This window comes from Thamnophis elegans, chromosome Z (genome assembly GCF_009769535.1).
Source record: "Thamnophis elegans isolate rThaEle1 chromosome Z, rThaEle1.pri, whole genome shotgun sequence".
NCBI lineage: Eukaryota > Metazoa > Chordata > Lepidosauria > Squamata > Colubridae > Thamnophis > Thamnophis elegans.
Window position 1 is genome coordinate 120,062,812 of NC_045558.1, and position 27,484 is coordinate 120,090,295.

General features: G+C 42.1%; 2 protein-coding genes across 2 annotated transcripts; both read right to left on the minus strand.

Annotated features, from left to right (window-relative positions):
* FAM83E (family with sequence similarity 83 member E) lies at nucleotides 1–27,138 on the minus strand. The gene is made up of 5 exons (XM_032234722.1): nucleotides 26,680–27,138; nucleotides 25,637–25,804; nucleotides 23,629–23,753; nucleotides 7,951–8,566; nucleotides 1–240 (listed from the first exon to the last, which is right to left on the minus strand). The coding sequence occupies exons 1-5, from the start codon at nucleotides 27,136–27,138 to the stop codon at nucleotides 1–3; spliced, it is 1,608 nt and encodes a 535-aa protein (XP_032090613.1).
* Nucleotides 18,120–18,491, minus strand: SPACA4 (sperm acrosome associated 4). Its single transcript, XM_032234758.1, has one exon. It carries the CDS (start codon nucleotides 18,489–18,491, stop codon nucleotides 18,120–18,122), a length of 372 nt encoding a protein of 123 aa, XP_032090649.1.
* Nucleotides 27,139–27,484: the final 346 nt, after the last annotated feature.

The window sequence follows — 27,484 nt, forward strand, 5'->3', positions numbered from 1 at the left end:
TCAAAACCGTGGCTGATGCCCATACTGGGGCCTTGGCAGATGTCCCCAAGTCCTGGGTAAACCTATATTGGGAGGCTTATGATAGAGTTGTCCTTGTAGTCTTCCTAGGGGTACGTAACTAGGGGATGGAATCATGCGCCCATGGGCCATGTAAAAAGGCATTTTTGGTTCTTCTGGGATGTGGCCAGATCCTCGATGTTTCATCAATTCCTTTGCTGGTGTAGCTTGATAGCCCCATTTCTGTGAAAAAGCAGAAAACAACATAATCAAGTTTGAAACCAACGATTGAGTGTATATCTATAGCAGTGTTTCTTAAACGTGGCAATTTTAAGATGTGTGGATTACAACTCCCAGAATTTCCCAGCCATGGAATTCTGAGAATTGAAGTCTACAGATCTTAAAGTTGCCAAGGCTGAAGAATAGTAGTCCATAGCAGTGGTGAAATTCAAATTTTGTAGTACCGGTTCTTTGGGCATGGTTTGGTGGGCGTTGCAGGGAAGGATACTGCAAAATCCCCAATCCCTCCCCACTCTGGGGCCAGCCAGAAGTGGCATTTGCCGGTTCTTCGAACTACTCAAAATTTCCCCTATCGGTTCTCCAGAACCTGTCAGAACCTGCTGAATTTCACCCTTGGTCCATAGGCTTCTCTTTGGGGTTTCATAACACACTATTGTATGGTTGCCTAAATTGTGCTAAAGTGACGTGCAGGTAATCCTCAACATATGTGCACACTTGGGACCAGAATTTCGGTTTCTAAGGAAAGTGGTTCTTAAATGAGTTGCACCTGATTTTATGACCTTTTTTGCAAATGGTTGTTAAGTGCATCACTGCAGTAGTTAAGCGAATCATGTGGTTGTTAAATGAATCCGGATTCCCCCATTGACTTTGCTTGTCAGAAGCCAACTAGGAAAGTTCCAAATAGTGACCATGTGGCCCTAGGATGTGGCAACTGTCTTAAATACATGCTAGTTGCCAAGTGTCCAAATTTTGAGTATATGATCATGCGGATGCAGCAATGGTCATAAGTGCGAGGACCAGTTGTAAGTCACTTTTTTCAGTGTCACAATCACTAAATGAATGGTTGTAAGTCCAGGATTATCTGTGGGTGCCTGGGTCTGCTTAGCACACTAACATTAAACAAATATGAACCAAATTTAGACAAACATTCAAATTCTCATTATTGTCAGAAGACTGACCAATCGAAAAAAGCATGGATGCTTCTGTGTTTTCTCCCTATTACCGATAAAAACATAATGATCAATTCTTCGATTCTAATGGTTATCTATTCATTATTCTAATAGATTATCAATAATAGATTTGTTATTCTAATAAATTCTCAGCAGCTAGCTGACTACAGCTCCTACAAAGTATTGTCATCAAACGTTGCTAATAGCTGAGAGGACAGCATCTGAACATATGCAAAAACTTAGCAACTTGCTTTTACAGATCTGGTGGGGTTACAGATCAGCTTTGAGGGAACAGAGATCTTCACTCCTTACTGCTGCGTTGTGGCACGAAGGGATAAAAAAACACATGTTGAATACTGCCTACCACAGAACCTTGAAAATACAGGGAGAAGTGGCAACCCTAGGTTTTGTCATACTCTGGTTTTCCTGGTTCATTCTGGGTGTAGTCTTGATCAATATTGACCAAAGGTGCCATGCTGTCTACATCTATTGGTTGAAGGTGGTGGCTGGAGAAAGGAAATATTATTCATATATCCTTTTTTTCTGTAGGCACTTTTTAGAATTGCGCCCTCAGAGCGGTTGCTGGAACAATTAGGGCACCCTAATTAACAAAGACACTCAGTTGTGGAGTTTGAATACCAATATTGGGCTCTTTGTGGTAGTTACTAAAGCAAAGTTCTTCAACTTCAGCAACTTTAAGAGGGGTGGACTTCAACTCTCAGAATCCCCCAGCTAGCCATGCCATCTTGTTGCAAGATAATACATGAGCCCAGCTAGGGTTCTATATAAAGGACATACCAGACAATATCCCCACAACCTTGGGCCTCCTTCTAATATGTGGACTTCAATTCCCAGAATTCTTTTTGCGGCCATGATGGCTGAGGAATTATGGGAAATGAAATCTCCATTTCTGGAGGGTCTAGGTAGGACAACTCGCTACAGCCAACTCACCACGGCCATCTCGCCACACTCTTCACCGTGGCCAACCTGCCACGACCATCTTACCATAGCCAACTTGCCCTGGATAGTTCGATGCGAAATAATGTGGTAAATGTTATCTGTCAATTTTTCTTTGACATTCTTTCCATTTTTTTCAATGGAAATAATGTCAAAGAAACAGTGGGGGATAATATTTATTGCGTTGAGTTATCCCATGTGGCATTGTCCCACAGTGAGTTGTTCCACGTCAAGAGGGCTGTGGTGAGATGGCTGTGGCAAATCACCATGGCAAGTTGTTCCATTCCAATTTCTGCATTGTGTCTAGCTTAAGAAAAGCTTGTGCATAATAAAGCAACTCTGTTTTCTATGTGTAACATTCCCCAAGCCTGCCCATGCAGTAATTGTTCTGCCCTTCAAATAATGACAAAAGAAGATAATGTTAGTAATGACCTATAGAACTGAAGTGTAGAGTGGGCTAACCTTTATTATTAACACAACTTTATTATACATTGGCTAGCTGTTCAAGGCAATGTTTGTCATCCCTGCGGTATTACAGTTTGGCTAGAAGCTGGAAAAGGTATTTCTCTGATTTTTGTCTCCCCAGGCATCCTAGATCAGAGCATTTCAAACTTTTTCAATCTGTAAAACCTGTTAAAAATTTCCCAAAACTCCAATCAAGGCAAAGATCTAGTGATCCAAAATTATCTCTCCTCTCGTCCTCTTCCCTTTCAGAATACAGTTCAAAAACCAAAAACTGTTCATTGTTTGAGAAATACCACTCTATAGAAGGATAATATTCAGTTACTACAACGTAATATTGTATGAAGGTATAGGATTTTGAATATGTGAACATGATCCATTGATACTAAATATTTATCCTCATCTGAGCCCTGTGCTTACAGGAAAGATGCCAAATTCTGCGCTTCTAAAATCAGAATACCTAATCGTTTGCCAGTTTTAAATAATTAACAGCTTGATTAGGCAGTAGGAACGTAAGTGGGGAGGGGGAGGTAGTTTCTAGGGGTGGTCTAGCTGCTTGAAAATTTCTCAGGTTGGCCTGGTTCACAAAACATACGAGGCTAAAATGTGTTTGACTCAGGTACTGTCCAGGCCTGTCAAACCGGTGGCCCGCAAGCTGAATCCCTCACACGCAGGTCAGGCCCAGCTCCACAAAGGGAAAAAAAAACATTGTGATATGCCATGATACGTCACGTGACATGATCAAGTGGTCTACACCCAGCCAATTCATTAAAAGATGGTTAAGGAGATCATGGCTTAGCATATGATGCAAACATAGCCACTGAGAAATCAATATCTCAGTTGCTTTCTTTCTGTGTGTTTTAAGGTAACAATAAAATTTAAAATTCACCAATCATATCTGATACCTTTAATTCATGTAATTAAAATGGAGAAATATGGTCCTAATATGTGTGGAGGTTTTGGGAGGGATGTGGGGAGTGACAATTTGGTTTTCACAATAATCAAAACTCCTGACAACACAACATCCCCAAATTTGGTTTTTGCAGCAGCTGGAATGCCTCAAGAAGCACCAAATGTTGGTGCGACCACAGATGGACTTTACAAGCTTTTTCTTCTATACACATCCATAATTCATGGGAAAGCAAAACCAGAAAACATAATTACTGCTCTTTTCAGGGTCTTCCATTTGACCTTCTGAACAAACCAGGATTAGGCAGTACTGAAATTATTGGTTCCTATGGAAACCTAAATTACAAGAGATATTTGGATTCCTGGGGAGTTGAGAGTTTAAGCTGCGAAGGAGAGGGGAATAAGCGGAAAATCAAATGTGCTTTATGGAAGGAAGAGTGGGGGAAGGAGGCATAAACCATATTTTTCTTTAGAAACTGATTCATGCATCATTTTATGAACAACATGATAATGACACAGCAATCACATTTGCCACGTAACTTGAAGAACGTGGATCTGTGTCACCTCTCCCACCAGAATAACAGAATTGGAAGGGACCTTGGAGTCCCTATACTACTCTGGACAAATGGCTATCCAATCTCTTTTAAAAACCTCCAGTGATGGAGCATCCACAACATCTGGAAGCAGGCTATTCCACTGGTTAATTATTCTCACTGACAGGAAATTTCTCCTTAGTCCTAGATTGCTTCTCTCCTTGATTAATTTCCATCCATTGCTTCTTGACGTGCCCTCAGGTGCTTTGGAGAATAGGTTGACACCTGGCCCCACCCTCTTCTTAGACATTGGAAGACTGCTATCATGTCATCTCTAGTCCTTTTCACTGGACTAGACGTACCCAATTCCTGCAACCCTTTTTTCATATGTTTTAGCCTCCAGGCCCCAAAACGTCTGTGTTGCTCTTACTCTGCACTCTCTTTCCAGAGTCCAAATATCTTTTTTATAATGTGTTGACCAAAACTGGATGCAGTATTCCAAGTGTGGTCTTATTAAGGCTTTATAAAAGCTTTATACTTCACATGATCTTCATTATATCCCTCTGTTAATGCAACCTAGGATTCTATTCTAGGATTGCAACCCAGGATTGATCAAAACATTCCCATTATTTGCCTCCCCCCCATTTCACCAGATTGGCTTGTGAACAGAAAGGTAAGACAGTGGATATATTCACTTATCTAATATATGGTTATTCATCATAATTCAGCATGTACATAACATGCTAATGCCACGATTTCCAGTTTGCAATGGATAAGTGTATGGAATGGTAGCTTGATAGCTTGGAAGCTCCCCCTGAGTGGTAGAAGTATAGCCAGCAGGGGTTCAATCCCATTTCTTTCCACTTTTTCAGAGTGCAAAGTGCCACCCGCTTCTCTCTTTATTCTTTCCTTCTTGGGTGAAATCAGGGTGAACCATTTATGCTGTCATTGTTTTTGAATCGGCATAAGTGAAAATAATGACATCTCTTCCAACTGCTTTACTGAAGATTGCAAAGAGGAAATGGGGCCAGGGGACAATTTGGTTTAATTACTCAAAGGTCCCAAAGTCCAGTGTCCATGATCTGGACGATCATGGTTGTCTCAAAGGTGCTTTTTGAAAAGCAACTAGAGGGGTTTTTTTGGGTTTTTTCTTGAAAATATTTCACTTCTCATCCACAATTCTCACTCAGAACTGAAGAAGATACTTGGGTGAGAAGAACCCCCCAAAAGTTCGGTTGTCTTTTGAAAAGCACCTTTAGGGAGCAGCATGGTAACTAAACTAAATTGTCCCCTGACCCCATTTCCACTTCGCAAACCTTGCTAAAGCAGTTGGAAGACAAGTTGTCATCTTTTTTCACTTCTGCCAATTCAAAAACAATGACAGCATAAATGGCTCACCCTGATTTCACCCAAGAGGGAAAGAATAAAAAGAGAAGCGGGTGGCACTTTGCACTCTGAAAAGGTGGAAAGAAATGGGATTGTACTCATTTCACTCCTGCTGCCTTCACATATACTACTTAGGGGGAGCTGCCAAGCTGTCAAACCACCATTCCTTTACATAACACGTAGCCTAAGTGTGATGCTACCCAAGTTTCTGGCTTGGAACAACCACTGAACCGACTACAGTTTACAATAATACAATAGCAGAGTTGGAAGGGACCTTGGAGGTCTTCTAGTCCAACCCCCTGCCTAGGCAGGAAACCCTATACTGTTTCAGACAAATGGCTATCCAACATCTTCTTAAAGACTTCCAGTGTTGGGGCATTCACAACTTCTGAAGGCAAGTTGTTCCACTGATTAATTGTTCTGTCAGGAAATTTCTCCTCAGTTCTAAGTTGCTTCTCTCCTTGATTAGTTTCCACCCATTGCTTCTTGTTCTACTCTCAAGTGCCTTGGAAAATAGTTTGACTCCTTTTTCTTTGTGGCAACCCCTGAGATATTGGAACACTGCTATCATGTCTCCCCTAGTCCTTCTTTCTATTAAATTAGACATAGTTCCTGCAACTGTTCTTCATGTGTTTTAGTCTCCAGTCCCCTAGTCATCTTTGTTGCTCTTCTCTGGACTCTTTCTAGAGTCCCCACATCTTTTCTACATTGTGGTGACCAAAACTGAATGCGATATTCCAAGTGTGGCCTTACCAAGGCATTATAAAGTGGTATTAACACTTCATGTGATCTTGTTTCTATCCCTCTGTTTATGCAGCCTAGAACTGTGTTGGCTTTTTTGGCAGCTGCTGCACACTGCTGGCTCATATTTAAATGGTTGTCCGGTAGGACTCCAAGATCCCTTTCACAATTGTTACTGTTGAGCAAGGTACTACCTATACACTACCTGTGCATTTCGTTTTTGTTGCCTAAATGTAGAAGCTTACTCTTTTCACCATTAAATTTCATTTTATTAGATAGTGCCCAATGTTCAAGTTTGTCAATATCCTTCTGTATCTTTAGCCTATCTTCTGGAGTGTTGGCTATTCCTGCCAGCTTGGTGTCATCTGCAAATTTGATGAGTTCCCCATTTATTCCCTCATCCAAATCATTGATGAAGATGTTGAAATGTACTGGGCCCAAAACAGAACCTTGGGGTACTCCACTGCATACGCCCCTCCATGAAGATGCAGTTCCATTGAGGACTACACGTTGAGTGCGGTTAGTCAGCCAATTACAAATCCATCTGGTGGTGATGCTGTCTAACCCACATTCTTCTATCTAGTAGTAGGTTATAGTCTACCTTATCAAATGCCTTACTGAAGTCCAAGTAAACTATATCGATGGCATTCCTCTGGTCCACTAATTTTGTCACATTATCAAAGAATGCAATAAGATTAGTCTGGCATGATCTGTTTTTAACAAACCCATGTTGGCTTTTGGCTATTACTTTATTTGCTTCTAGGTGTTCGCTAATTCGTTGCTTGATTATCTTTTCCAGAATCTTTCCTGGTATTGAGGTCAGGCTGATAGGTCTGTAGTTTCCTGGATCTGTTTTTTTTCCCTTTTTTGAAGATGGGAACCACATCAGCTCTTTTCCAGTTCTCTGGTAGTTCCCTGGTGTTCTGAAATATATAGTTCAGTGGTTCTGAGATCTTGTCTGCCAGTTCCTTCAGAACCCTGGAGTGTAATCCATTTGGTCCTGGTGATTTGAACTCGTCTAGGGTAGACAGGTACTCACTTACCATTTTCTTCCCTGTTTCAACTTGTGTTCCTAATCTGATTTTTATGGTGCTTGTGGTTTAAACCAATGTTAATCAAATTTGGCAATTTTAAGACCTGTGGACTTCAGTTTCCAGAATTGAGGTACACGTGTCTTCATTGTCAAGTCTGAGAAATACTGGTTTAAGCTGAGTACAGCAATATTTGGCAACCGTGGCAACTGTAAGATGGGTGGACTTCAATTCCCAGAATTATAGGAGGTGAAGTCCACCCATCTTAAAGTTGCTAAGGTTGAGAGACATACAAGCCTGGTGAACAGAGGACATAGGGTTGAATGCAGTTTCCTCATTGCAGGCTAGAGTATTTAGTGAACATATCTGCCACTCCAGTTTCTGAACTTTCTCGTGGAAATGCAAGAATAGCTTAATTTTATTTATCGAGAATGTTTCTCGGTCATTGCCTTGCCCAGGAATCCCATTTTTGGAAGATGTGTTTCTGCAGAACAAGAAACTAATTCAAAGCTCTTGTCACAGACCTGTTTTGGGCAAAGACCAAGGCCTTAGTCAAATTGCCTACCGTAGTGTTTCTATAACCGTGGCAACTTTAAGATGTGTGGACTTCAACTCCCAGAATTCCCCAGCCAGCCATGCTGGGTTGACAGAGAGCACAGAGTTGAATGCAGTTGCCTCATTGCAGGCTAGAGTATTTGGTGAACATATTTGTAGCCTTAGGATGAAATAATTGGTACTACTTACTTTAGCTTCCTCAGCGGCGTCTATACCGTTTCGTCCCCAGCCTGTTGTGCTGGAACCAGACAGTTGGCTTAAACGACTGAGGTCCCATAAGGACTTACTAGGGCGGGCCCCGGTTGTCTTGGCAGCGGAGATTCGGTTTCGTTGGACGTTCCTGTAGATATCGCTAAGAGCACTGGGCCCATCAGGAGATCCCTGTTGACCCCCTCCAGAATGGTCCACACCCCGCCATGCTGCAAGTCGATTTCGGAGAGATGCTTTGGGAGGAGAGGCAGCAGGCAACATGGGATCTTCAGCGGTAGCCGGTGAAGCTAACACAAGTTCCCACTCACCTGCTCGGCTTTTGGCCACAGGTTGGGGGGCCACCGAGCGTCGCTCTGCAATTCGGTGGGATAGCTGTACCCCATCCAACACACTGACATACGGAGCCACATCTGGCTCGTTGGTGCTAGGTAGCGGTGCCACTGAAGCAAGCGGGAGATGAGGGGGCGTCTCCAGGGCTGGCAGGGGGAAGGAAGCCGCATACAAAGTACGAAATTCCTGGTCAAAGGCTTCAGTCACTTCTCCTGTAAGGCGAGTGACCAGGTGGCGGTTCAAGCGAGCATCAGTCCAGGTGAAGCTGTTGGGGGAAAAAAGATAATTTTGACTATATGCATCCTAGTGATTTCAGTTTCTGAACTTTCTTGTGGAAATAAAAGAATAGCTTAATTTTATTTGCCATGAATGGTTCTCAGTCATTGCCCAGGAAGGCCATTTTTGGAAGATATGTTTGTGCAGGATGGTCAAAAAAGTTAAGATGGCAGCCATGAAGATGCAATCAAAGTCCTGCCTTCTCTTTATCTGTGAGCCACACAAAAATGGGAAGAACTTTGACTGAAGCCTTTTTGTTCACCTCTGTACAGATAGTCCTTGACTTATAGCCATTTGTTTAGTGACTGTTTGAAGTTAAAATAACACTGAAATAAATGACTTATGACCAATCCTTGCACTTGCAGCCCTAGTTTCTCAAGTTGGAAAGGAGATTGGGACGGGGCAAGAATTGTACTCTCAGACTTGCAAGATTTATCCTTGCAGGATAAGCCAGATAGAAATCACAACCAGATGAGCGGATTCTACTTTATTGTAAAACTGTATTAACACAATTTTGTAAGTTTTAAAATACAATTCTTCCTCTGTCTGGGGAGGGGGGGGGTTGAGAACCCTCTGTTATAGGACAGGCAGACATGACAGGAGATAGACAGTTCCTCACCTCAGTTTTAAAATTGAAAGTAAATTCCTATGAATTTACTCAGCCCTTTGAAATGAAAGACTCTATAGGGGATAATTAGCACCTTAGATTGCACTCACTGGTAATCAGTACAGCTCACATAACAGAGGTATAACGGACTTATGAGTAACAAAACACTTACTCATAACTGCCGAGATTGCTGTATTTTAGTCCGGCTTAGCTTCCAAGAAATCTTCAAATGTAACCACAATTATGCAGTAGTCTACGTGTCAAAGGGCCAAAGCATGAAAGACTGTGAGAGGAGATTTCCAAACCCGGAAGGAGCACAGTTAGTGCACCAGATGAATTTTTCCAAAGGTTGTCGTTACTACAGGTGCTAGGTGTTCATGGAGCAGGGACTGTGAGTTCAGAAGGACCACAACACCATCTCCGAAAGGATAGAAATCACTGGCACAAGAAGAACCAAGTACCCACAGCCACATGGCCGAGTCAGGGTTGAGTTTGGGTTCTTACATGTGCTTGGTTGGCTTTGCTCTTTGTCTTTCTCCAACAGCATTTCTCCTGCTGTTTTATCATCTAAAATTCTTCAGAAAAAGAGTAATGTAATCCAAGGCCCTTGTCCACAGTCCATACCTTAGTCAAATTGCCTACCATAGGTTTCTCAACCTTGGCTGCTTTAAGATGTGTGGACTTCAATCCAGCATGGCTGGCTGGGGAATTCTGGGAGTTGAAGTCCACACATCTTAAAGGGGCTAAGGTTGAGAAACAGTGGCCTACCATATCCAGAAGAAACATCCCCAAATTCTCTCTGAAGCCCAATCGAAGTCATTAGTTACTTAGGATGGACCGTCTCAATAGGGCCTCCCTCCCTAAGACTTGCCTCTTTAACCAGTGTACAGGTAGTCCTTGACTTACTGCCATGAAACCTGAATTTCCATGGCTAAGCAAGATGGTTGTTAAGTGAGTCAGGTCCAATTTTATGATCTTTTTTTGCCACGGTTAAGTGATTCACTGCAGTTGTTAAGTGAATAATGCAGTCATTAAGTGAATCCGGCTTCCCCTGCTAACTTGGCTTGTTGGAAGCTGGCTGGGAAGGGATTGCAAATGGCAGTCACATGACTCTGAGATACTGCAATTGTCTTAAATATATGTCGGTGAACAAGTGTTCAGATTTTGTACATATGACTGTGGTGGGTGTAACTGCGAGGACCATATTTTTAGTGCCATTGTATCTCCAAACAACTGCTAAACAAATGGTTGTAAGTTGAGGACTACCTGCATCTAGATTGGTTTTGCCCTATCAAAATCACTGCTGTCCAAAGAGATAATAGATAAATATAGAGATGGAAAAGGCATGCATGAAAAAAAATATGATTAAGAGGGCATGACAGAAAATTTATCAAATTATGCATGGTACCTCATAAGCCGATTCTTTTTCTCTAGTCACATCAGAACACTCAGTGGAATGACTAAGCAGTAGATTCAAGACTAGACAAAGACATTTTGTGTATGCAAGACTTAATTCATTTGTAGGATGTATGCCATCATTTGTGGTAATGCTGCACTATTTTCGATTAAGATCTATGGGGTTTTGTCTTCAAGGGCTTTATGCTCACCTCAGTTTTAAAATTGAAAGTAAATTTCTATGAATTTACTCAGCTCTTTTTCATCTGCCTCTGGTCAACCATTCATTGAATTCCAGTAATATAGAACAAAGATCCGACAGATTGAAGTTAGCGCATTCCTACTCTAGATGGCTTTTAAATATAATCTTACAAATTCAGCACAATTAAATGAAGTCACCATGGTCTCTGTCAGTATACCTATACTTTGGCATGGCCTTGCCTCCGCAATACATCTAACCTAACACGAATGTGCTTTAGGCATCTTTTAAACACTTGTTTTTTAAAGTTGGCATCTTCTGTCCATTAGCAATTTTTGATGGAATGCCTTTAATTTTGATTTTTAGATCAAAATTAGATCATTTTAGATCATTTTTAGATTTGACCACTTCAAGATTCTTTGCAATAAGCAAGAGTATAAAAATACTTCTAATAAATAAACTATAAATAAATAAACCTTTCAACCCCAGTTGCTTGGAGACAACAATCTGAAAGGGTTATTCATGCTGGGAAATGTTCACAAAGCATCAGATTTGCCACTGTGGGAAAACAGGATCTGGCAAAGTTCATCTTGCATTCACTGAGAGGGATAGGTCAAGCAAACATACTGATATAGACCTATCATTTTACTGTTAATCTGTTTACAATCAAGGTTCTCTACTTAAGCTTAACGGTATCGTGTCAATACATCTATTAAGTTATATAGAAAAAGGATGCATTCATCCATTTCTTGGTTTGCCCTGTCCAGTAACCACAAACTGAATTAGAAACGAGCCCAGACCATCTGGCTTTATCTGCAAACTAAAGGATTAAAAAAAAAAAATTAACCCACGATAACAACAATGCAAATGCAACTCAAAATCTTTAACTGGTCTAGTTAATTAAGTTTGGTATATAACATTTACTGATGCCCATCCCAATCGGGATCTTCTGTTTGAAATATTAGTAGAAAGCAGTTGGGTCTGATGAATTGTAGGGTGGATTAAGTCATATTCAATTCGTAGAATCGGATGAGTTTTAGACTTAGAGATAAGCTTGTCCCACCTTGCACAAGACAAAATCCATAAGACAAGATGTTTCTGTAGTCATATTATTAAGCCACATGTGGCCAAACCATAACAGCTACTCCACCAGAGAAGCATTTACTACCTCATAAAGGAGGCGGTATCATTGTCAACCACTTTTCACCATTAAAACAATTTGTCCCAATGTTGACTTCTATTTATTGCTTATAAGTAATAGCCTTAATCATTGAGGATCAATGGAGATTAGCCTTGAAAGCCATCTGCTGAGAGGCTAGTGGGCTTCTTTGTGCCATTGATAGGCCGCTGTGAGAACCGACCGCTGGACTGCATGGCAAAGAGTCCGATCCAGTGAGGCACTCCTTGTATTCTTACACTCTTAATCCTGATCTCCACAATTACAAAAAATGCGCTGTGGCTTTACTCGGTCCACTTTGGCATTTTGACCCAGTGTTCCGAGGTGGTATTCAGCAAGTTCTGACCAGTTCTGGAGAACCGGTAGTGGAAATTTTGAGTAGTTCGGAAAACCGGTAAATACCACCTCTGACTGGCCCCGTCCCCATCTATTCTCTGCCTCCTAAGTGCCAACTGGTTGGGGTGGGAATGGAAATTTTACAGCACCCTTCCCCTGCCACGCCCACCAAGCCACGCACACAGAACCAGTAGTAATTTTTTTTGAATCCCACCACTGTTAGTGATGTAGTGTCAGATGAACCAAGTCAGTGGTGGGTTGCTCTTACCATCGCTACCAGTATACTGATCGCGGTCTGTCCATGTATGCGCCTGATGTGTGCTTGCACACGCATGTGCAACCCACCGACCCTGCGACATCCAGCTGCTTATTGGGGCACGCACAGGCTCCACATGCTGTGTGCGTGTGCGCAGTGTGCCTTTTGGCATAAATACTGCTATAGAGAGTGGATGGGCAGGTGGGCCAAATGAGCCACCGTACCTGTACACTCTCAGCTGCTCCAGGCCACTACCAGTATGGCCGTACCAGTCAGGACCCACCTGTCCATGTATGGCAGCAACCCCCCCACTGCACCGTGTGGATCTGGTGAGATCAGGAGCGGCCATCTTGGCCAATATCACAATGACGTTTTCAGCAGATTGCACTTTCCCCTCAAACATTTTAGAAAAAGAGGGGAAACAAGGAGAAAATTCACACAGATATATTATACTGGCCAAACAGAAAAAGAATCAATAGGGATAAAAGAGTGGAGAGTCTGTTTTACCCTAAAAAACAACAACAACAACAACAACAAAAACCTGAGCTGCCAAAACTGGAAAGTCTTCATTTTATGGGGTCACTTTAGCCGCCTGTCTCTGCCAGAGGCTCAAAGACAGGGCTAATTTCTTGAGATTACAAAGGGGAAAAAAAAGAGATGAGTCACTCAGCAACTAATCTTGCATATTTTAGAGGGGGTTGTTCTCAGTCTTAACTCAGAAACAAACGGGCTACTATTTTTGGATGAAATTCAAGGGTATTTGCAGAAAGGATGTTTTTTAAAAAATAATGACAAGCAAAACCCCATCCTATACAAGCAAAGCACCACCTTGACTTCTGTTGACCCTCTCTGCAGACACCCCTGTTGACATCTTAGGTTTTTTTCTTGATAAGTGCGATGTGAACATGGCTACTTGTTTCATTTTCTGGGGTAGTCCTTCTGATACTTGAAAACAGTCGACGTGGCCCCTGCTGTTGTTTAATCTTCAGCTCTCCAGGCTAAACATAACCTATTCTGAGTATTTCGTTTCTGTTCTGTTGAGCATTTCTCTTGACACAGATACATTTAGTTAGAGGAAGTGTTTTTTTAAAGGAAATTTCTCAAGATGTAATAGGCAGATAGCAATCCCGTTTTGCCAGTTTTCGTACAGATTTCCCATGTCTAAGCCCTATTGCCATAACGTTCCCTCTTTAACCAAGTTGTAAAAAGAAGCAAAAAAAGGAAAGAAAAGAAAAGAAAAGAAAAGAAGCCTTTGGCATCTCTTGCTTGCAGTTTAAAAACCACCATAATATTTTATTCACATTGTGAAAGTCTAAATCATAGGCAGGAAAGAACTTTAACACTACAAAGGCCTACATTTACAGAGCAAAGATTTAGTGAGAAATTCCTATTTCAGCAATAATGGGAAATAATGAGCTGAATGTGCAGCTATAAAATAAGGTTTATTTCTGAGGAAGCAACAATCGTATTTGGAGACTTCCAAGTGAAGGCACATTCACTACCCAAGCTTTGTATTTCAGAACCAAATTTCTTCCAGAAAGAGAATGGTTTTGACTTCCTGATTAGATCTTGTTGGAGAACATTGATATTGCCAAAGTTATAACATATCATTTTAAAGTGTTTTGGCTCCCCACAAAGATTCTTACTGATGTTGTCTCAACCATATTATATAATGTTTTTCTGTAGGGCTGTGTTAAAAAAATCTGGATTGCCAGAATTTTAGAGGAGCGAGAGACATTGTAGATAGTTGTGTGGAGAAAGAGGGTGAAGACAGATTCTCCCTAATAGTTTCCACACTGTTTTATTTATATTCCTTTATTATTGTCATAAATAACTCAAGGTGGCGAATATATCTAATATGCCTTCCTCCTATTTTCCTCACAACAATAACCTTTTGAGATAAGTTGGGCTGAGATAGAATAACTAGCCTAAATTCATCCAGCCAGTTTTCATGCCTAAAGCAGAACTCGAACTCATGGTCTCCTGGTTTCTAGCCTGAAGGTTTAACCACTAGACCAGTGAGGGCTAACCTTTTTGTTGTCATATGCCAAATATGCACGTGTGCAACAAGGCATATGTTCATTCATACCCATAATACAATGTGCACGCAACAACCCTGTGTGTCCCGTCCCCAATGCACGTGTGACATCCCACAGTCCCCCTGCCCCCACGAATCCATGCATAACCCCCCCTGCATCGCATTTTGGGCTTAGTGGGCTTCCCTACAGCCTCCTGGGAGCAAAAACGGGCCATGGGGGGGCTGCCCGTGCATGTGCCACCCCCACCCCCACGCATGCATGTGCATCTCCCACATGCACCCCCCCACACACATGCTGAAAATCAGCTGGCCGGCAGGAGGCACGCCAGCATTAATGCTGGAGCTGAGCTGGGCCAACAGCTCATGTGCCCTCAAGAGAGGGCTCTGCGTGCCACCTGTGGCACTAGATCAAACTAGTTCTATGTTTTATGGTGCAAGTAGCCTGCACTTTCGGTCTTTAGGTGAGGAACAAAAAAGGAAAGGGCTTACAAAATAGCAACAAGCCTTTCCCCCTTTCCTCACCCTTCTTCTCAATTTTGCCATGTTCATCAGCATCGAAAAAAAGAAATCAAAATGCCAATGAATGGAGTATGTGGCAGAGCCACTGACTCTTCTCTTTAAAAGAACAGGAGAGGGAGAACAGCAGCAGGGCTCCAGGAGAAGGGATGAAGGGCATTTCGCCAGCAGTGAGAACTGACCTCTCTGTAGCTCCAGAGGAAACACCGTGACATTTTGCAAACATATCTTCTGGGGCAAGACCCAGCGCTGAAAATTAATTGACTAAGCTTCAGGAGTGTTTACAGATCAGAAGGTGATTCATGGCTTTCCAGACCAGTCTAACGTGGCTGATTTGCGCAGTCAAGGAGATTGGGTGAAGTAATCATGGGAGAGCTTGTTGAAGACTATGTTGAACTCTGTGAAACCCCCTATAGAACTATGTCTCTGATATTGTACAGGTCTATATATGGATAAATTCCATTTGCCTCCCATCCATAAGGAAGCTGAAATGGTGACATCTATCTCCCTTTCTGTGGGTAATCTTAACAAAAATAAAATGCCCCTTTAATGGGCTGTCATCATGATTAAATAATTTTAGTCTTCTTTAAAAAAATAAAATAAAAACCCTTCCCTGGTAAATCACATAGAACCACATTCTGAATTGAGGAAGTAGGAGATCACTCTTCTACATCCTCATGTAGGGTTGGACTACTAAAAGACCTTCAAGATCCCTTTCGACCCTATGATTCTATGGTCCATATTCAGTTGTTGGTGCATCCAGATGAAAAGATCCAGGAAACTGTGATGAAAAGACAGGAAGTCATTGCCACTGAGAATAATTGGAAGACTATGTGGAGAATAAATAATTTAAGACAAGTTTCCTATATTCTGCAGCTGCCTATTATTTATATCTAAAGCAATTTAAATTATGCACAATTCCCACTCCAAATTCCTAGCCTGATGTTTCCAAGATGGACCGTTTTCCTTTTATCAAAAGGCAAACAACCAGAACCTCAGAGTCCATATGATGAAGTTCAAACCTTTAATCTGAATATGAGAGAGGAGTAAATGCACAAACTGATTGACCACGGGAGAAATTCATGGCCCAAATTTGAAGAAGCAGAGCACTGGGATTATTGCAAGCTGGTCTGAATGATTCACTGCCGTCAAAAATCAACGAGGAGAAATTGTGCCTGAACTAGGGAGACAGCAGGGTGGCAGTGTTCCACACAGCAATCTGCTGCAACCACCACAAGGAACAAAATGTGATGTGTTAATGGGACTCAAAAGACCTGGCTGTAAACAAGGAATCTGCATATTCTGAATGAATTGTGTTGCTATCAGAGTATTCCTGGATTTTCTTTTAGTATCTTGAAGGTGCCGTTTCCATCAGTACAGCAAACCCGCTTATAAACATAAATCCTCCTAGCTAATAGAACAATTGACCAGTGGAATGGCTTGCCGCCAGAAGTTGTGAGTGCTTCATCACTGGAGGTTTTTAAAGAAACTGGACAACCAATAGTCTGAAATGGTACAGGGTCTCTAGCTTGAGCAGAGGCCTGAACTAGAACAGTGATGGCTAACCTTTTTCTAAAGGTGTACCAAAATTGTGCACCCGCGTGCTATCACGCCCGCACACATGCCCATCCCCTGCACATGCACGCATGACCCCCCCCCCCTTCATGGGGGGTTTGCCCTCCCCAGGCTTCAGGAAAGCCTCCAGAGCCTGGGGAAGTCAAGAAACAGGCCCAACAGGTCAAGGTCGTTCCTGAACTTCCGGTTGACCTGTTGGACCTGTTTTTCGTCCTCCCCAGGCTCCAGAGGCTTTCCTGAAACCTAGGAGGGTGAAAAATGGCCCCATAGGAAGTTCGTTCCTAAACTTCCGGTTTGTCCAGTGGATTGGTGAAAATGGCCTCCCCCGGCTCTCCAGTGACCAGTGTATGCATGCAGGCTGAAGCTGTGGGAAAATATGGCTCCTCATGCCATCTGTGGCACAAGTGCCATAGGTTCGCCATCACAGGGCTAGAAAGACTCCAAACTGTCTTCCAACTCTGTTATTCCTGAAAGCTGCAGTGTTGGATGGTTCATCAAGAGGTGCTCTAGTTTTGGAGGCCTATAAGTATATATTTCAACACACATAGATGCAGACAATAGAACCATTGGTTCTGTGGGACACTGCAAATAGCCATAAATGAGGACTGATTGCCAAGTGTCCAAAATGCAGTCGCATGACTGGGGAATGACAGATTCATTCCAAACTCCTAACCCAACCTGTATCACTGGATTTTCCACTTACTGTTTAGAGGCCAAGTTAGGAGTGAAGAGCAAGAAACCTTTGGATAGAGATCCATAGCTTTTCCCTTCTCCTCCTCCTCCTCCTCCTCCTCCTCCTCCTCCTCCTCCTCCTCCTCCTCCTCCTCCTGTTTGTTCATCATCTGACCATAGCATTGCTATTTAAAACTACAACTGTGTAAAAAAGCTGTGGTATAAATGGAATTACAGGTAGTCCTTGACTTATGACTGATAGCTTACACACCATTCAGAGGTACAACATCCCCCCCACCCCAATGGTATTTACGACTCAGTTCTGAAATTCCGGTGGCAGCTAGTCATGTGACAGCCTTTTGGGCAATTAGCAGGCAGCCCACATTTATGGCACTATGCCACAATTTATGATGTTTTGGGCAAAAGTCAGCGTTTACTTCCAGTTTTCAGCCAAAACATCCCGTAGCAAACAATGAGTTTGCTTAACGACTGTGGCATTTGCTTAAAGACCACGGATTCACTTAATCATGTTGATTTGCTTAATGATTGCCTTTTAAAAAGTGGCAAAATTGGGTCGATCACATGAAGACCTGCTTTACAACCATCGTGACTTAACTATTGTAATGGACAGGCTCTGTTAACATTGTAAGTTGAGGAGTACCTTTATCCTTCGCCCAGTGCCAGGATATAGACATTTTTCACATCACAGACGCAAAGATTTAACATTCCAAAAATATCCTGATTATTTTATTGCTTGAAACTTTTTTTAAATTAGAGGAACCCCCTCAGGAGGCCGATGAGGGCAAACTGAAGGAAAAGGGAAGGGCCTCTCAGAGGCTGAGCCCCGTTGCACATGGTCCCCTTACAGCAGTTGGTGACCAAGCTGTAGGTGACACCCATGTAGGCAACAGGTTGCTCTTTTCCACAATTGATGGAGCGGGTGCACCCCTTATTCTGGACATCTGAAACCCCCAAGGCAACCCCTTCGCCCACAAAGCAGTCTTCATCTTCAGCACAGCTCATCCTGAGGCCAGGACATGTTGTTGAGGCAGTAATTTCACAAAAGATGCAATCCTTGGAGACAGTGGAAGGCAGCAAGCAAACCAAGACGCACACCAGGCTAAATTGCAAAGAACACTTCATCGCAACTCAGGGGAGCCGGGGCTTTTGCGGGGCGGACCCTTTATCGCTTAAGAGTGGTACCGAAAAGTGCCAGCTTATTTCCTTTTTGTAATGCTTCTGTCCTCACCAGCTTGCTAAAGGTTGTGGCTTCAGAGACTTCAGAAATAAATCAACTTTTCCAGGTTTCAATCCCAATGTCCAATGGAAAAATATTCGGTTGATGGTATTAGGTTTCTGCTTTTTAAAACTTCTCTTCGTATGGCTTCAACAGGAGACTGCAGTAACTCATCTCTAATATTCTGAATTTCAGTTGCTTATATCTGGGAAGTCTGCCCAGCATATAATGACATCTAATCAACAGAAGGTATTTGGTTTTAGAAATAAACCAGGATGCCTTGATCTGTACTTCCCAAAGAGTAATATTTGTTTTTGTTTCTTAGGAGAAAACTAGAGTTATGCACTCTCTGGTTCCAGAAATTCAGGTAAGTTTCCACTTCACTCCTTGGCTAACCTCTAGTAGTGATTTATAAAATCCACCAGACACAGAAGAATTTTTTTGGCTGATATACAAGAACTTTCCAGACACTTAATGTCAACTGGTCTTTCTTAAGGTTGACTTTTTATGTAAAGCTACAGACTTGGATCCCAGCTTTTGGCTCTCTGCTCCTTTCACTACCGTATTACATAGTCTTTAGCCTTGCTACTCTAACCCGCTGAAAAAGTAGAATGAATCTCTGGCAACAGCCTCCTAGAATCTGATAACTGCTTAAGCAATGACATCACAATAGGTGCCAAAAGCTACAGTATTTGGAGACCGGATATAAGATCACCCAGTGATGTCACAGAGGAGTGATGTCAAATTACGTGCTATCATATAAGGAAGGAGCAGCACAAGGTATACTAATATTCTCATAGGCAAAAGATTGGATGACGTTTCCTAGTGGATGGAGGATGAAAAGGAGAGTGAACAATTCCTGAATTCTTAGAAATGGTAGTATTTGAGATCTCAAGAGGAAGAATGTGGATGGGAAATTGGGAAGTGAAGTTGGGTTTCCCGAAACTGAAGAAACGACTGACCACAGAGTTTACCTGGACTAATCTTGTAACGGATTTCAATAGATCACAATCCCTTTAGCACAGAGTTCTCTCCAGTTCTGCTGCCCATATTCACCCATCAACCACGAATGAAGGCAAATATACTGTACGTGTTCTAGGACAACAATGCTCGAATTTGGATCAGACTCCAGCACCAGATTGGAAGAACACAAGTGAGTGGTCAGACGAGGATACCTGAATTCATTGGTAGCCTCACATTGCAATGAATAAGGACACTCATTTAATTTTGCAGCTACTGAGATCGTTGGCTATGCAGCTACAAAAAGATAGCCAGGGAAAGCTGTCTTTGAAGCCTGGGAATTGGGCCCCTTGTCCGTTGAAAGATGTGCTGATTTACCACCAGCTTATCAAGCACTTAGGATCTGAGGGCTTGGCAGCACAAGGAAATGACAGTTAATTGCCAGCCATCAACACACCCATCAGCCAGTAGGAAGGCACCACATAAAGACGACTCAAAAGCAGCTACTCCGATAGAGAGAAGTTCCCTGAAGACGGGCTCCAGCAAGAGTCCTAAAGCTCAGAAGCATATATCTCTGGTTGTGGTGACCAACCCAGATTCGATCTCGCATCACTCATCAACCATCTAATTTCTGCTGCAGACAACTGAAAAGCGAACCAGGAAAGGTCTCATCCGTTGCATCAAAACTAACTAAACTTTTCTTCCTCCAGGACTTGTATGATTCCCCAATGAGGGAGGTTTTCCGATTAAAACAGCAGAGCTTTAACTCACATATGGGTTCTCATTCCCTCCCCCCTTTTGGGGGGGGCACACCTGGAGGCACCTAATGTGTGTAAGGCAGGCTGCAATGGAAGGCAGGCAGCATTTTCACGAATTCCGTGCTGTCAAAAGCATAACTTCCTGTATTTCTAACCCATTACGCATCTCATTAAAGGCAGAGAGATTCTGCCTTTTGGGAAAGTGACAAAATAATCTGTCACTCAACTTGGCAGACTTCACTGTGAGTAGTTATGGAGAACAGGCAGATCAGTAGCAGAGCTTCCAGCGTGGAAACAGAATGAGAGACAATCACTCCTCTGGGTATGTGTGCGTGCACACACAACAGTTCATACCTAATTCAAGGTTTCAGAGGATCCAGAACAAGACATGCTCAGTGGGAGAAGCAAAACCAAAAGTCAAATCAAACCACCCCCCTTGGGTAGAACTGACCCAGCTGGGCAATTCTTATAGTCGAGCCGAAGTGGCGCAGGGGTTAGGGTGCAGTACTGCAGGCCACTTCAGCTGACTGTTATCTGCAGTTCAGTGGTTCTAATCTCACCGGCTCAAGGTTGACTCAGCCTTCCATCCTTCTGAGGTGGGTGAAATGAGGACCCAGACTGTGGGGGCGATATGCTGACTCTGTAAACCGCTTAGAGAGGGCTGAAAGCCCTATGAAGCGGTATATAAGTCTAACTGCTATTGCTATTGCTATTATAGGGGGGAAAAACATTGGAACTGTGAAAGAAGAGGTAGCTTGAGCCTGTTTGCCCATTTTTGAATGTATTATTATTTATTACATCCCTTTTCCACTAGCAAGCAACTGTATTAGTGTTTTTTTTTTAACCCTGGTAACCTTAATTGGTTGAAAAATCTAGGTCTATAGAAACACTCAACTGTTGGGCTGGAATAATGGTAATGATTTTTTTTAATCACTTCAGTGAGGGCTGAGTAATATTATGAAGATGCTTAAAGTCACTAGGAGGGGGGTGGCCATTAATGGACCCATGATAATCACGTTATCTCAAATCTTAAATTTCGTGAATTATCTTGTACCTTCTCCTTTCACCCGTAGCTTCTGTAATATCTTTGGAATGCAGAGTCCTGATGGTTGTTTCTCCCTACAGACTGACAGGGGTCAAGTTTTAAACCTTCATTCAAGTATCCTAGAGCTGTTTAGCATTTATAGTGTTTATTAATTTCCCTCCATAACTAATACTTGATTACATATCTTGATGTTCCACAACCCCTTGCAACGTCATTGAGCAGTCCCTAATCATGGTACAAAGATACACTGATATTGCCCTGGTCTTTTCCCCAGAACTCAGCTAAGAGACCTAAAAGTCATCTCAGTTCTTCCGGTTTCAAAATAATAGTTTTCCTCTCCTTAATTTTTACCATGGACACAATTTAGCATATTTTACCAATGATGCAGTGGCTGACACAGTTGGAGCTGGGATCTACTATTGGCCATTTGTAGCTACAGTGGGCACACTTCCTCTAGTCACAGGGCGTTGCTTTATATGAATTTTTGGCTTGGCCTGTAGGAAAAAATGAGCACCTGACTTCTGCAAAAGGACCTGTCCATTAATATCTATCTGATGCTGGCTGAATTTGCCTTGCCTTAAAAAGATAAGGAGAGCTATACTTGCTCATCTCGTTCCTGAAGCAGGATGGAGCTCAGCCATTGGGTAGTGCTATTTAGGCTAGAATACTTTTCTGATGATGTAGGGAGTAGAGAAAAACATGCTAAGATTGGCATCTGGCTGGTCTATTTCTTCATGTGATTTCTAGCCCATTCATGGACACTGAGTGTATCAAAATATTTCTATGGTGCTCTCAGTGCTATCTCCCTGTCTCCAAAAACGTAACATCTCAAAGTCATAGTGGGAAGAAATAACATGCAGAAAGTTATATAAGCTTATCTATACATGGGGAATGTATACAAATCCAATTATCTATGTTTCCACTGAGAATGGAAAACTGGTGTCCTTTCTTTTGAGCCAATACTTTTAGAGAAGGCGGATGAATCTCTCTGCACCTTCAGATGTGGCTGAATTCTAACTCCCATGACTCCAGAAATCTACTCTAATAAACCTTGGTGCATCGTTCTGACATTATCTATCACCCAAACACAGTGCCATCTGGACAGTCCCTTCACTGGGTTGATCCTAGGAGTTAAGATGAGGAGACCATAACCAAAGGCTGAGCAGAAGAGATGAAGATTGAAGAGGGTGGTTAGCCATGTCTTTGACTAACAATATGTGTTGTGCCCCAAGTGTTCTTGTGTTATTTTCCATTACATCACAGTTTATCCTTCTGTACCAAGAAGAGCATCAAGTTTCCCTTTGGTTTCATGGCCATAACCATCTTCATGGCAGGCAGAGGAATTTAAAATCAGCTCATGCTTATCTGAGCCTGGAAGCAATTTAATCCAAGGAAATTACCAGAGTTATCTGCATGGATCAACCAACCCAAGGAATCAGTTCAGCCAGTTCTGACAGGTTCTGGAGAACCGGTAGTGGAAATTTTGAGTAGTCCGGAGAACTGGCAAACAGACTGCCCCTGCTGCCTCCCAGCTGATCTTTTGTTGCCCTGAACAGGAGAATGGAACTGAAAGCAGGTTAGTGGGATGGGGAGGGAATGGGGATTTTGCAGTAACCTTCCCCCAGGAGTGGGGAGGGCATGGGGATTTTGCAGTATCTCTCCCCTGCCACATCCACAAAGCCACGCCCACAAAGCCACACCACGCCCACAAAGCCATGCCCACAGAACCGGCAGTAAAAATTTGAATCCCACCACTGCAAGGAATCTTCTTTTGGAAAACGCAACCATGCGACATGAACATGAGAGCAGAACTCCTTTCGAACTATCATTTCTTTCTATCACACATCATTCCTCATCAATTCCTACAACCAGCCTCTGTTTCGAGCTGTAAATATCTCCATTTGCAATTCTAGTGTCTTGTAATTAATTCCCTACAATTTGCTTTGCGATGAAGCAGTAAACTTACTTTGGTTTTTGGGAAACTTTGGAAAGTTACCAAATTAAGCTGCTGCCTGTTAATTGAGAGTCACATACCTTCCCAAGAGAGGAGAATATTACGCAGAGTTTAATGAGTGATCGGATTCATGCAGAGAAAAGCTTCACTTGCTGATTTCAAATACTCTTAAGGGCACAGGACTGCTCTTGATCAAAAGCTGACATCCCCAGAGAGGCAGTTTGCAGACCTTGCAGCTATAAAGTATTCATGATTTCGCCACTTTCTGGATCCAGGATCCACATCAACTTCATTTATAGCACAGAAAAGCAAGGAAGAGCTCTTACCTATAGCTGCCGGTGATTGCAATTTCTCCATCAACCAGCAGAAATTTCTCCTTCAGGGTTCCTGTGATCTGTTTCTGGCTTCTGCTTTGGAATGAACAGCCATGAAGAGTTCTGACTCGCAGGTTCTATGCAAGAGTACAGTAGCAAAAAAGCCTATATATAAATCAGTATAATGTATACACTCCATTTAGCTAATCAGTTACTCCTATTTGTCCAGAACAGTATTTGTTTAACCATGCTAATTTCCAGACATAGGGACCTTCAGGATTGAAAAACCAGTGTAGGAAGTTAGCACCCACCCCTCTCCTAGAAGAATGAAATATTCTATGAAATATTAAAAAGGGAGAATATTATATTTCCCTGGATGAGAAATGGAGAAACATGTTTTTTAGGCAGGAAGCAGACACATTCTTAATAGCTCCCACCCTCCTCAATAGCCCACAGCAGATGTCAGCACTTAAGCGATAAGGAGAAAGCTAGATCTATTCATAAGCAAATGCCCTCACCCAAGATCCAACAAAGGTAGGATTAGCCCTTCACCCATCTAGCAACAGAATTCACCACATGGCACCTGGGGAGATTACATCACCCAGCAAGACTCAACCAAGCTTGGGACTCTTCAAGGTTACCCCTGCATGGCCCCATGGGAGTCTGACAACCAATCAGAATACATTTCTTACACAGGAAGAGGAAGCTCTAAGGCGTGGCCCAAGACAGGACATAAATCTCTCTCTCTCTCTCTCCCACCCATGTGCTTTTTCTTTGCCCAGGATCTCAAACCATGTGGTCCTGTCCACTGTTAAACCATCTTTCCAAGCAGTCTCCATGTTTCCAATGTCTCTCTTCCCACTTGGAATTGAACCCAGATGGACATTTCTTCCAACACCAGCAAGTCCATTGATAAGATTTCTAACCAATGACCTACAAACATTGATCTACAAGAAACATCACTGACCAACCCTGCTCATCTAGAAAACAGCATCTTTTGAAAATCTGCTCCAACTGATCGATTCAGTGTCAAAGACCTGTACAAAGGCCACAATTAAAGATTTTGCAGACTTTTTTTTCGTACCCCAAGCCACATTTCAAGGGATATCAAATTAGTTCAATGCCACCATTGAAAAATATTGACTCACATACCCAAAAGGGGAGCATTTTAATTCAATAATCTTGAATTGTTTTGCCTTAAAAAATGTTACCTTTAAAAGAAATCAACTATATTTTCTATTGGCTGAAATACAAGAAGGTACCCCAATGGCTTGCACTGCATATGTACAATTAAAATATGCTAATCATATTTATTTTATTCTATTTGCATGTCCACCTTTTTTTCAAGGTACTCCTTTATTTATATGGCTCATATGCCACTCCATTCTCAAGGACTCTGGCTTATGACTAGTAAAACAAAATATATCATTCTTTCTAATGTGAGACCCCTAGTAAGCCCTTCATACTAGATCTCATTGTGTGGGCAGATTTAACAATCTAGCTGTGATACATTTTATTAGCACTATAACTTGATAAAGTAGATTTCACAAAGGATATCTAGTCAATTTTGTAGCCAAGTCAGGATTTGGAATCAGAGTCTCACCCAATATTTTGGAGATTCTTAACCCCTGCATGATATATTATCTAACCAACATTAAACAAATACAATTAACAAAGCTTTGCAAATCCAATGAGAAGAGAAGCACTTTGCATTTAAAATTAAAGGAAGTTACAGCTATGATTTTGATGAAGATGATATAAATCCCAGTCTCAATCCCTCTACCTATTTTGACCAGAGAACCCTCAATGTTTCAAACTATTTGCTGAGTAAAACTAATTCTAAAGACTCCCATTGACAAGCTCTTGGTCCTACATTCAGTTAATGCCAACATTAATGCATGTGTATTGGGGGAGAGGGCATTTAAAAGCAAACCATATGATAATTAATTGAACTCATTCCATGCTAAGATTCTGCTCTCCAGTGTGTGCTGCTTGGAAACGGAAGCGTTCCCCTATTCACCTCTGCGTGACGGACATTAAGGCAAGTTTTCTCAGCCATGGAGAGGAAGGAGCGAAGATGCTGCTGGTTGAGCACAAGATAAACAGGTACCCTCCGCCTGATTGCTGCATCGTACAGATCTAAGAGAATATCAGGATCTGTGAAAATGTCCATGACTATAGCAATCACCTAGAAAAGAAAGTTTGCTTGTGAGATCAGCAAAAAGTTTGCAACCTTGCATTCCAAATTAAATCTCCTTAAAATAATAGTAAAGTGTGCCAAATCCAGAGTGCAGAATTATATGAATCAAGAGTGTGCACATCAGGATATTGATAGAGGAGGTTTTTAAAAAGTCAATATTTTTGTTTTTCCTGGAAGGTGTTTCGCTTCTCATCCAAGAAGCTTCGGAATGGAAGAAGCTTCTTGGATGAGAAGCGAAACATCTTCCAGGAAAAACAAGAAAATCCAGTTGCCTTTTGAAAAAGCACATTTGGGATAGCCATGACTTGGATGACTGAGAATCTCCATAATATTTTTGTAATTGACGTTCCTAGATAAGGTGACAACTGTTATAGGCAGGCTCAAATTACAGTCATAACTCAAGGACTACCTGTATATTATGGTTATATCTTTTGCTAGCAAGACTAATGTATTAAATGTAGTTCTAATGAGTCGGAAGTCACCTCACTTATCAGACCAGTACATTAAAACACACTAGTATTTATGCTTTTCCAAAGTGGAATTGGCAGGCGTGATGTACTATCATGGTGTACTATCAAACATGATGTACCAGAGTATCTTCAAACAAAAACATATTTATGCTTCTAAACTATTATTTTACTGATATGCTGGCTTACAATGCACATGGAAATTGATAATGCATTGCCTTTTTGGAAAGGAAGATAATTTGATAAAGATTTTTGTGTGTGTGAGAATAATATGAAAATGTCTGCTTTGGGAATATGCCATTTTCTGCAGAATAGCTTTGCTAAAACTCTCCACATTTTTCTCACTTTTTTTCCACCTCAAGGTGGAAAATGCCCAATGCTACCTTTCCTTCATACCTTGTGGGCTTGTTGGATACAGCTGCGTACCAATTCCTTAATATGTGGCGCTCCTTCTCCTGGTGGGTGGGTATAGACCTCCGCTCGGGTAATTCCTCTCCAAACCCCATTTTCTGGCCACCCTAGCTCCAGTTCTGGGGGTGGATCATCTGAACGCTGAGGCCAGTAGCTGAGACTAGATCCCTTCGCTCCAAAGCTGTAAGTCCCTGCTCCGCCTGAAGGAGGAGCCTGTAATTCTTCTGCTGTTGCTGCAGCCTTTAATTCCTGCAGTTCACCCTCCGACAGAAAGGGGCGCAGCTTTTCACGGGAGAGGCACTGATTGAAGGCTTCCTCACCATTGGCAAGTAGAGCTTCAAGGGCCAACCGCTGACGTTCACAATAATAAAATTCAGGATTTGATTCAGTTACTTTAATGTATGGCTCTTCGCTCTCCAGGCAGCGGATCTGGGATCCAGCCATGGCCTTTGACAACAGAACAAGCAAATCTAAAGTGTCTATAGGATACCCCGGCTATTTTAGCAAGTCCCAGTCCTTTCTGCCAGTGTTTGTGATGCTGGAAAGGAGCAACTCTTCCTGGACCAGCCTTCAAATCTTAGAAAATTAACGTAAACGTTTCCTTTAATGTAACTCCTTGTTCCCAATATTTTTCTAAACTCCCGAGGGAAACTGGTACCCCAAGTGCCTGTTAATATTCCTTTACAGTAGTAACAACATCCTCGATTATATTATAGCTCTATCCTTTAATCCTCCACCTTGATTCAAAGGATTTTAGTTGGCCATCTGACAGGAAGAAAAGAAGGATACA